A 12,301-nucleotide genomic window follows, 5' to 3' on the forward strand; every position below is an offset into this window, starting at 1 on the left:
CTGGGCTCGAATCTCGCGAGGCGGGATCGTGGATGCACACTGCTGAGGATTCCCATAATAGGACGAAACGGCCGTCCAGTGCTTCCAGGTTTTCCATGGTGGTCTAGCTTCAATTGACTCATGATCTCAACTATATAAAAGAATTATTCATTTAAATTAGAACAACACATGTAAACGAACAGTTTTTTTCAACAATATTACATAGTTATGATAATCTACATCTCTTCATTGAATTATTTAAATTTGTTTATATCATTAACAAGTATTAATTATCATTATATTTCTATTAAATTTATATTTAAGCTATATTATGCACCAATAAATCAGATTCGTTATCTACAATTATTACATTCAAAAGCTGAACAAATTATCACTTTCACATGTCGTAATACACCAGTATATTTTGATGTGAAAAATCAAAATTATAAAAATGCAGTAATTGTTAAATTATTTGATGAAAATGTAATTGATACTTATGAAGATAGACGTACACGTACTATTGGTGGTGGTATTATGTTAGATATTAAAGTTAAAGATGAATGCATGGTAAGTAATGATAGCTAATTTTATCATTGTTATTTCTGTAAATTCATTATATTAATTTTTATGTGGTTCTTGATTACCTATCTTTTTAAAGAAGAGTTTTGATTACCTGTTTATTATTATCAGAAGGGGGTTTCATGGAGATTTTAGTAATTTAATAGTTGAATTCATGAGTCAATTAGAGCTAGACCGCTATGTAAACCTGGAAGCACTGGACGGTTGTTTCGTTCTAGTACGGGCCTCTTCAGTAATGCGCATCAACGATCCCGCTCGTGGGACTCGAACCCAAGACCTATCGGTCTCGCGTGCGAACGCTTAACCTGTAGACTACTGAGATGGCATCCATTGGTGTTAACTGTTTATTAAAAAGCTTATATTAAAAGGTCAGAAATCCCTTCCTGTATTAATTAATTGACGGTAGTGAATTTTGATTACAGGAAACAAATTACTGGAACCAAAAAATACTTATTTGTACCATCACCCTCTCAAACTACACTCCAGATGTTAATATTTTTGTTGTTTAAATTGACACTCAAAACTGTAATTGGAAAAACATATTACTTCTATGAAGGATGATCTAATGCTTGAAACATAATTTTATCACAGTTTTAAACAGTTATCATTTAATCTTATTCACTAATCTAAACAGTCAGATATGAAAGAACCACAGAAGTTTGTAGGAAGAAATATGTTGCAAAAGATTTACAGGTCATGTGGATGATTTTGATGTTGTGATGTTCTATGAACTAGATAGTCCGATTTAGAAGCATTTATTGTCATTCAGATAACATCAACAGTAACATGTAATTGATAGCTTTGACTATTACTGTCTTTCTAAGCTATTTATAGTGATTCTGTAATAAATTTAAAGTCCAATTTTGACACTTAGCAAATAAAGGAATGAATCGAGCGAAGAAATTTCTTTTCAATTAGTTTATCATAATGGCTCTACACTAATATTTACATATGGTTTACAATAATGAAATAACACTCTTCGAGTAGATACGTTACGTAATAATTATATAATGACATATCGACTATAAACTAACATTAGATAATTGGAGGAAGGAGGATTAATAATGACCAAAGTAATTATTCGAAAATCAAGCAGTTGCTACGTTGCATAATATATAAAAAGAGATGAAAGAACTGACAAAATATTTCGATGAAAGGTCATTAATATAGTAGTTATGCAAGAACCAAAAGACGAATGTTGAGAATAAGTAGAATACAAAAAAAGAAGGAATATGAAAATTTTCTACCAAAGTTCTGCTACAAACTCCGCTATATCGATGGCCAAGGTAGCGAAAATTGTACAAACTTATTTTGGATATAAAGGTTCGGTTTGTGAACATGGATTCCGGTGGCTTCAGCAGTGTGCAGAAGACGAACTCGTAAACCATGTGGCAAATTTGATGGAATATGGTAGATAACCTTAAAAACTTTATTCAGTTCAACTTGATGACCCGAGTCCACCAAGTGAGCGAGAATAGGACTATTAATCACTTTTAACTGTCCTTCGTTGACGAACTTGTAAGCCCTATATAACTATCCCTACAGCAGCAGTTGAATTGGTAAATACATATAGATGTGGCGAATTCAGGCACACTGTCATTATTAACCATTCTTATTGTGGGGAGGTTGTAGAAATTGGTACTCAGTCTGGCTGTATTAAATGTTTTTTGTACTGCCTTTCTTAACCTCTGTGTCAAGATTCCTTTCGTTGCATCATTTAGCTTTAATTTTAAGAACAATGCCTTCTTCAGGACGGTAAGTACCCTTGTCCTTCTTTTCGTCTCTTTCATGTGTTTGTCGATAAATTTCATTAGGTATCCATTCCTACTAAGCAATTTACGAATATTAACCAATTCATCTAAAAGAATGTCATCCGAGCAAATCATCCCAGCACGATGAGTCAAGTTTCTTTTGCATTTGATTGGTACTGCACTATAAGAAATGAGTGTATTGTCCAACTGTAGACTTTCTATGTAATCCTCTTTTTAATGTTCCATCTACTCTTCTAGTTAGTTGGATATCTAGCAACTGCTTGATTTTCGAATAATTACTTTGATTATTATTAATCCTCTTTCTTCCAATTATTTAATGTTAGTTTATAATCGATATGTTATTATATAAATGTTGCGGAACGTATCTACTCGAAGGGTGTAGAGCCATAATGAAAAACTAATTGAAAAGAAATTTCTTCGCTCGATTCGTCCCTTCTAAATTTAAAGTCAACAAAAACTAAGAAATATACAGAATACCTTTATGTTTAATAATAAACTTCATAATAAGTCATTTTTGGTTGTTAAAATTTCTCACATATTTTATCAGTACACTTATTCTATTCAATATTTCTTTCATTGTTTACTTTTAGGAACGAAGTAAACAAAAAGCCAGTAGTGTATTTGAATTTGTTGCCCGTAAACCAAACTTACTTCCATTAGTTGATATTCAATTAAAAGAATTCGGAGAAAGTGATCAAGAAATTGGATATTATATGGATGCTGTTTGTTTTAGTTAAATTTGTCATCATTGATATTTATGATTTAATCAATAAATGAACTATTATTTAAGCTGAATAATTTCATACCTTTTTGATTGTTTGTTTCTCTGGCTGTTCAAACTTACTCTGGTTATATTTGTATTAGTTAACTAGTGGATAGTCACGATAGATTTTCGGATGACAGGAAAACTCTATCTTTCTTTCTTTATGGTCTTATATATTAAATTGATTTTAGACTACAGTTTAGTAAATACATCCACCACTTTAATACTATCTTGCACGTTAAATTTTCATCTCATAATAACTGACAAACATGGAAGAATAATACCTTAATCACATGTTTTCCTTTACTATTACTTAAGTGAGAAACTTTAAAACAAATCGTTGTAGATATTGTAAGTAAAGATGGATAGTGGCTAGCAGTGTAATCCAGGACGCGTGTTTCGTCCTATTTGGGACTCATCAGCTGAATGTACCTGCATCTCAGAGTTGATGTTCACTCTGAGACTCGAACCCAGTACCTTACGCTTTAAACGCCACCGTGTTATCCACTCAGCTGTTTTTGTTTGTTCTAGTTTTAATCAGTACGATATCAAGTTAAATTCGACATTTTGAATATTGTGCGAAATATACAGACCAAACTTTTTCTATGAGGTGAAGAAATTCAGAATATATTGGATAAAAATGATTCAATGTTTTAATTATTTACAGTTTATAGTTTCTTATATTATTGAAAACCTACTATATATATCGATTTATTGAATGAAAATTTGTCTACATTTACAAAGTGAGGACATTGACAAGATTTGGTTCTATATATCGATGAAAAATAAGTCACTAAAAAGACTAAGTACACATGTACTAACAAAATCCTTTATAGGATTACTTGTATATTCTAATGTATAAGTATAATTTAGGTTTTGCATATTTGAGATATCAGACTGAAAGGTTGAAGGGGACTTTATGTATACTCCTAGATACGTGAAATTTTCAGTCTGAAAATAACTTCCATAATTTATGGTATAGCTAATTAATCCTCATACAATTATTTTTATGGCACAGAAGCTTTAAGTGGTTTCTGACAGTTAGATTTTCTAAGCTGAACACTATGAACAATTTAATGATGTGTTACACCTAGTGGGAGTGACTTACGGTCTAGAAGAAATCAGTATTGGAGTAGAGGAAATCGGGAGTTAGCTTGTTTTTCATTTACAACCTGTCAATGACCAAAACAACCAATATTTCAAGGGGTGATCTTGAAGCTACAAAATTAGTTCCACAGTATTGGTACTCTGTCGAATAATGTTAATTTAGTGAAACCAAAGATTTAAAAACAAAATGAATAACGTTTTATCGACAGATTCCGTGGAATAGGTCACGTTATGACAGCAGTTAATTCTTAACAGTGATATATCGTGTGACAATGATTCGTGACCGACTAGTGAGAGAAGATGGACATATTCAATGATAGTAATAAAAGAAAGTATTTTACGTGTAACTCTGATTCACCCGAGATTTCTGTTCGGATTTTATCTTGTGTAGCTGCTTGTAATTCATGTCAACCAACGGTCTAGTCTAATCTCCTTCTCTATCGTTTGCTCAGATATGGAGTACCAGTGTATCAAGTGATTGATATAGCCATCTATATATTTAGTATATCGATCGATTACCCAGTCTCTTATCTAGTCAAGTGTTTAAGGTATTTATCCTATTGCCTACCAGCCATAGTACCTCGTACTATGGCTGGACAAAGAAGGGCATGGCCAAGGAAGGAAAGACAATCACTGAGATTCAAAAACAGAGGAAAAGATGGGCAGAATACTTCGAGGAACTGCTGAATAGACCAGCCCAATTGAATCCACCGGACATCGAAGCAGCTCACACTGACCTTCCTATATATGTCACTCCACCAACGATCGAAGAAGTCAAGATGGCCATCAGACAAATCAAGAGTGGGAAGGCGGCAGGACCTGACAATATACCAGCTGAAGCACTGAAGTCAGACATTGAAATAACTGCAAACATGCTTCACCTTCTATTCAAGAAGATTTGGGAAGAGGAACAAGTGCCAACGGACTGGAAAGAAGGATACCTCATCAAGATACCAAAGGAAGAAGATTTGAGCAAATGTGAGAATTACAGAGGCATCAGTTTGTTATCAGAGCCAGGAAACGTTTTCAACAGAGTGTTGCTGAACAGGATGAAAGACGCAGTAGATGTCCAACTTCGAGATCAACAGGCTGGATTCCGTAAGGATAGGTCGTGCTCAGACCAGATTGCGACACTACGGATCATCGTGGAACAATCAGTTGAGTGGAACTCATCAATATACGTCAACTTCATTGACCATGAGAAGGCGTTTGACAGCGTGGACAGGAGAACATTATGGAAACTTCTTCGACACTATGGAGTTCCTGAAAAGATTGTCAACATTATCCAAAACTCATACGATGGACTACAGTGCAAAGTCATGCATGGAGGGCAGCTGACAGATGCATTTCCAGTAAGGACCGGAGTCAGACAAGGCTGTCTACTCTCCCCATTCCTCTTCCTTCTAGTGATTGACTGGATTATGAAGAATTCGACATCTGAAGGGAAATACGGAATACAATGGACTTCTCAGAATCAATTAGATGATTTGGACTTCGCAGATGACCTAGCCCTCCTCTCTCATACACATGAACAAATGCAGATGAAGATGGCAAATGTAGCAGCAGCCTCCGCATCGATAGGCCACCACATTCACAAAGGAAAAAGCAAGATTCTCAAATACAACACGGAGAACACCAACCCAATCACACTTGATGGCGAAACCCTAGAAGAGGTGGAAGCATTCACGTACCTGGGGAGCATCGTTGATAAACAAGGAGGATCGGATGCAGATGTAAAGGCAAGGATTGGCAAAGCAAGGACAGCATTTCTACAATTGAAGAACATATGGAACTCAAAACATCTCTCAACTAATTTCAAGGTCAGAATCTTTAATACGAACGTCAACACAGTCAGTCCTACTGTATAGAGCTGAAACGTGGAGAACTACTACAACCATCATCAGGAAGGTACAAGTATTCATAAACAGTTGTTTACGCGAGATACTCAACATTCACTGGCCGGATACTGTCAGGAACAGCGTTTTATGGGAGAGGACAAACCAGCTTCCAGCTGAAGAGGAAATTAGGAAAAGACGTCGGAAGTGGATCGAACATACATTAAATAAGTCACTAATGTGCATTACAAGGCAATCCCTAACTTGGAATGGTGAAGGGAAGCGGAAAAGAGGAAGGCCAAAGAACTCACTACGCCGGGAAATAGAAGCAGATATGAAAAGGCTGAATAGCAACTGGAAAGAACTGGAAAGGAAGGCTCAGAACAGAGTTGAATGGAGAATGCTGGTGAGCGGCCTATGCTCCTCGACGAGGGGTAACAGGCGTAAGTAAGTAAGTAAGCATAGTATCTCGTGGCAAATGGAAGATCTTTTAATGTCTCTGTTAAATGAATAATTTATGGTGATATAAGACTTATGTAGCTTTTCAGATGATGCACAATGAACGTCCACTTCCAACTCGACAATGAATGCTACCAGACACTATTCTTGCGAAACTGGAAAATGGACCACTTAAGGACACAATCAGTCATCTAGCATGTTACTGTAGCTATTTAGATTATACTTCCAAGGTATTAGGAAAAGAACACGAGAAGAATAATTTACTTAATACATTTAATGACATTTATCCACCTATTTTTACACTGGAAGAAAAACGGAGTAATAGCATATATTTCCAGATGTTCAACCAATACTAACAGTAGATGGAACACTAAAAAGAGGAATAGATAGCAAGTCGGGAGTTGGACAGTATACCCATTTTCATAGCGTTATACCAATTAGATATAAATGAGACTTAGTAAATATTCTGACTCGTGTAACAATGATATGGTCTGATGACACCATCGCAGATGAATTGAGTAATATTCGTAACCTGCTTAGTAAGAATGGATATCTAATGAAATTCATTAAAAACATAAATAAGATAAAATGAAGATCAACTGTATCTAACATTCCAAACAAATTACTATTCTTGAAAGTACGATTCTTAAATGATGCTACCGAGGAGATTGTAACTCATAGGCTAAGAAAGGAGGTGCATAAAACATCCATTACAGCCAAACTGAATGTTGTTTTCTACAACCACCCAATAAGAAAAGCCATCAATAAAAACAGACTACCTGAATTCGTCATATCCATGTGTATTTACCAATCCAACTTCTCCTGTGGAGCCAGTTATATAGGATATACAATTCGGCAAGTTCGTCAACGAATAACAGAACACCATCCATCGTGCAAAGGACAGCTAAAAGTGATTAATAGTTCTATTCTCGCTCACTTGGTGGACATGGATCATCAAGTTGAACTGAATAAAGCTCTCAAGGTTATCCACTATACTACATCGACTTTACCAAATGGTTTACGAGTTAGTCTTTTACACATTACTGAAGCCACCGGAATCCATGTTCACAAACTGAACCTTTGTATCCAAAATAAGTTTGTACAACTTTCGCTACCTTGACCATCGGTATTAGAGTGAGTTTGTAGCTCAACTTTGATACTCTTTCCTTCAAAATATTCCAAGCATTCTCTAATTTCTCCCACTTTATATTTTGCATATTCGCAACATTCGTCTCCTGATTCTTACATAACTACTACATTACTGACGTTTCATCAAAATATTCTGTTAGTTCTCTTTATATTGTAAGCAGTGTAGCAACTCTTTGATTTTCCAAACAATTACTTCGATAATCATAATCCACGTTCTTCTAATTACTTAATATTATATAAATACAGTCATGATGAAAAACTAATGAAAAAGAGATTTCTCCACTCTGTTCGCTCTTTTTACTAAATGTCAAAATGGGAATTTTCGCCAAACTTATTAATTTCATTACATTTGCATAGCCTCTGAATTATTACTTCCTAACAAATATATACACATTGATCTTAACTATATTTCTTCACACACTTTGTATCCCTATGCTTCTGATTATTATGTTTTTGGTAAGGTTTCTAACATATGTAAACTTCACAAACTAAAGTATGCTAAACACTTGTTAATAACTATATTCATATTAAAACTTGTAATTTTAGGTCGTATGAAGCTGATGAGAAACCATTAAATGGAATGAGTTCATTTTATTATGCAAACCTTGTTATTCTTACTCTGTTCAAATTTACCAAGGTATCTGATTGTATGAAGTATATATTTAATCACGTTGAAATGGATTTTTCAAAAAAATTTACTTTAGAATATTTTGAGTACTAAAAACGATTTTCATTATGTTCACTCTCATTTTGATATATTTATGGAATACCATGATTTTTCGGATGGAGAATGTTGGTGTGCAGCCTATGCTCCTCCACGAGGGGTAACAGGCGTAAGTAAGTCGGTCAGTTATGATTTTTCGAAAATTTGAAATTACCAACATATGAATCTGCGTTTATATTTTAAGAATAAACAATCCATTTTAAAACCTGAAAAATGGTTATTTTGATTTTTGAAGATGGAAAAGGAACTGTAAACTGACGTAAAATTGTTCAGTTTCTTTTCATAAAACGCTAACAAACTACTTTCAACACTGATTTAAATCCATTGAATATAAAAGCATTAAAATACTGAATACGTAGTCATTAAAATGTAAATTATTTTTATTGATAATTTCGATCTGAGAAAGATACCTTTTAAAACTTAATAATCCACTCCAATTTAAAAATTATTTGCAGCATCTTTATCTGCGTACTAATCTATAAGAATCACATATTTAAAAGCCTAGTGATAAAATCCATATGAGTGGAAATAAGACTTTTATGAAATTCTATAAGATATGAATCATAGATCTGAAGGGTATATTTTCGGATGACTCAAAATAGGAATCTATTAGTAATGAACAAATGACTAACATCTAACACGCAATAAATATGGTAATAATGCCGGAAAAATGTATATATTAAAAAAAATATATTAAGTTAAGAGAATGGTATACCTCAATCATCAATTCTGAAGAACCTTGAAGACAAAATATAATGCTGACATGAAACTGTCGTTTTTATTAGATACAAAGTCATGGTGGTCTTTTTACAGATCCTACATATAACTTAGTACAGCATTTCCATTCAAATAAAAAGATTTCAATATTCTTAACCCAATTCACAGTAATAGTTAAGGAGACAGCTAAATATAAATTGGAATGATATTATTTATATGGAAGTAATTAGTAATAAAACTTCTGTAGCTCTTCTAATGCTACTGCCGGTCCCAAGCCCACACAAAGGAGGAAAGTTGGGTATAAGGGTCAGCAACCCCATCCCTTAGAAAACAACATTTCTAAAAAAACGCTAACCAGATCAAGCAAATTTAAACATTTAAACTCTGCCCTCCTACTTGAACCAAGATTTATAATGCCTCATGATAAAAGCCGATATTTTCAGAAGTCACGAGGCTGATTGCTCCCAAATGCCCTGGTACGGCCGAGAGTGGGGAGAGTACGCTCTCCCTCTCCAAATGCTCTCATATGGCCACGCTAACATATAGCCTCTGCCAGGGAAGTCCTACTCACTGTCTTCTCGTGGCATTACTGTTGTTTACGAAATTGAGAGGACGAAAATCGAATGTCCGGCGCTTTAACCGGGTAGGTAGATGTGGAGTTCACCTAGGGGAGTTGGAAAACCCTGATTCCAAACCAATGGTGCAAATGGGCTCCAGTATCCTGAAGGAACAAATGGCTTGTGAACCAATTGTTGGTCACCGGCTACCATGGGACTGCATCTCCTCACGATGCTCCACCGCCTTGTGGATCAGATTTTTAGGTCAAAGGCTCCGGGTGTGGCCCCCTAAGAAAACCATCTGCTTCAGTTTAGGCACCCGGACAGTATCACAGCCCTCACACAAATCAAATGAGATTTGTGTGGTGCATATGTATCTGGTGCCCATTTGTACCAATATGTATGTGTTTAAATAAATAAAATAATAAATAAATGAACACTGATTACCAACTGATTAAGTGCGGATTGCATGGCTTGGGCATTATCGCAGAGTAAGACAATATCATCCGCATACTCAAGGTCGAGAAGTCTTTCTCCAGGCAACAGATCCACACCGTCATTACTTACGTCCAGAATGTCATCGACGGCAAAGTTGAAGAAGAGATTGGGCAACCCTGTCTAACCCAATTGCTTGAATGGAAAAGTTGAGATAGATGGTCGTATGACCTCACTCTACCTGAGGTGTTTGTTAATAAACTTTTCAGGCACACCCTTCTTCAATAGACAATCCCAGAGAACAGTCCTGTCCAAAGAATCGAAGGAAGCCCTGATGTCAAGAAACACTACGATTATCGGCCTGCGATAAGTATGACAGTGTTCTAACATTTGGCGGAGGGTGAAGATGCGATCATACATAATGAAAGTAGTAACAGAAGTTTAAACCAAAAACTTTTAGTAAATACTCAAACCACATGATTTAAGACAGTTCAAGCTGGAACATTAACGTAAAAAACATAAGTCGGTAAGGGGGAATAATAGTGGCAGTGACAATACTGATATCAATCACAAAACCAAAAGGAAAAACCTTGGCAGGCAAGGGGAAATGAGCAAGAAAGATGTGTATATGTAAAATATTTATTTACAAAACCAATATCACTAGGTACATATGTGTCCTTAAAACTGGTTTCCAACCAAAACTAGTTTGAAACAATGAGGTTCCTTTCCTTCGCAAGTGGGAGATATTAGTGTTTAATCGTTTGTTGGACAGTTGATGAGATAAGAAACAAGTGATCTTGATATATTGCAAATATTAAACTCTTACAGCTATAACCGCAGGTAAATAGTTGTCGTTGATCAAATGCTGTCACTGGTTGATAAGCAAACTACCGCTGTAACAGGCAAATAAGAGACTCGAAAGAATGGTGCTGATACTTGGAAAAGTAACAAAGAGGTTAAACTATCTGTGTGCATTTCTAAAGAAATCCAACTTATGAAAAATCTCATACGGTAAATCGAAATGTGAAAAAAATTTATTACTAAGAAAAGTATTAAGTGAATATACAGATGAACGACAAAGACAAATCTACTGTAAATACCCGCCTTTTTTCTTTACAAAAAGATACAAGAATTGCCCACATCACCCAATCCGTCATCGATATTATAGGACCTAGTAAAGACATGTATCACATGTGTGACCACATTTTATATCAGAAAAACGAGGGGGGATTTTACAAGATAAAAATTTATGAACAAAAAGTGAAAGTGGATAAGAGTATAGTTATTTTGACAAATCACCAGATAAAACATAAACGATTAATACCCGCTTATCAACGCAAACATTTCCCAAACAGCTGGAAGAAGTTTATAAGGTTATTTGTATGGATTTAAATAAGTTTTATTTTAACAATGAAGAATAATGTAACGTGAAGAATATGATAAACAATCCTAATTAAGATGTTATATCCCGAAGAGAATTATGAATGGTAACTTTTGAGGACTATTTGTGGACCAATATGATACGCATATTTCCTATTGTATAATTGTTAAGTAACTTCACTAATCATGTTCCTCTTATAATAAGCTTTTTTTGACCCATAGACTATTACTACACGATTTGCCGTTCTTCAGTTATCCTCAGTCTATTAATTACTGTCCCCCACATTTGGCTAAATCTTGTACAAATGTTGTTTCCCATTTTATGGTACGATTTAGTCTGTTTGGTATATAAACCCAGTGTGTTTGAAAATAATGATTCATATTCTTGAGGCAGTTATTGGTGTTCTGGACTTAACTGGCTGGGTTAGGCAAATAGCAGGACCGACAAGCGCTCTAGACTGCTCGTACGGGTTTTATGTGTCATTGGCCCGATCAATAAGTCGCTGCTCTCTAATAGGCGGGTACACGTTATAACAAAGTTCATACTCATACTTGATCAGAAATATTTATTTGCCTAGACAAAACAGAAGCGAGAGAAAGCACTAGATCTATATGTTGTTGTTCATGAGTAAAATAGGAAGCTAAGAGCATTCAATTAAGCAGAAGCATCTCTAAAAGACAAAGTGGTCTTCCTTATCGCATCATTTGTATCTGGAAAGGTGGTCGAGATACGGAGCAATGTATCAACAATTGATTCACCATAAAAGCTAGTTAACGGAACTCAGTAACAAGATAATTCCCCTCGAGTTAGAAACCATGTTGAGTATAGCTACGACTATCCAGAA

The 12,301-nt window shown here is 35.1% G+C and overlaps 1 protein-coding gene across 1 annotated transcript in view; it reads left to right on the forward strand.

Moving 5' to 3' along the window:
- Positions 1 to 3,128, forward strand: part of Smp_196840 (hypothetical protein) — a gene marked incomplete at its 5' end in the record, with an annotated part of 40,148 nt that extends 37,020 nt beyond the window's left edge. The window contains 2 exons of the mRNA XM_018794283.1: positions 304 to 546; positions 2,921 to 3,128. Coding sequence (XP_018648711.1) covers positions 304 to 546; positions 2,921 to 3,067 — 390 coding nt within the window. The 3' untranslated portion in view covers positions 3,068 to 3,128. The remainder of the gene's footprint in view (positions 1 to 303; positions 547 to 2,920) is intronic.
- Positions 3,129 to 12,301: the final 9,173 nt, after the last annotated feature.

Source organism: Schistosoma mansoni, chromosome 1 (assembly GCF_000237925.1).
Source record: "Schistosoma mansoni strain Puerto Rico chromosome 1, complete genome".
NCBI classification, from domain to species: Eukaryota; Metazoa; Platyhelminthes; class Trematoda; order Strigeidida; family Schistosomatidae; genus Schistosoma; species Schistosoma mansoni.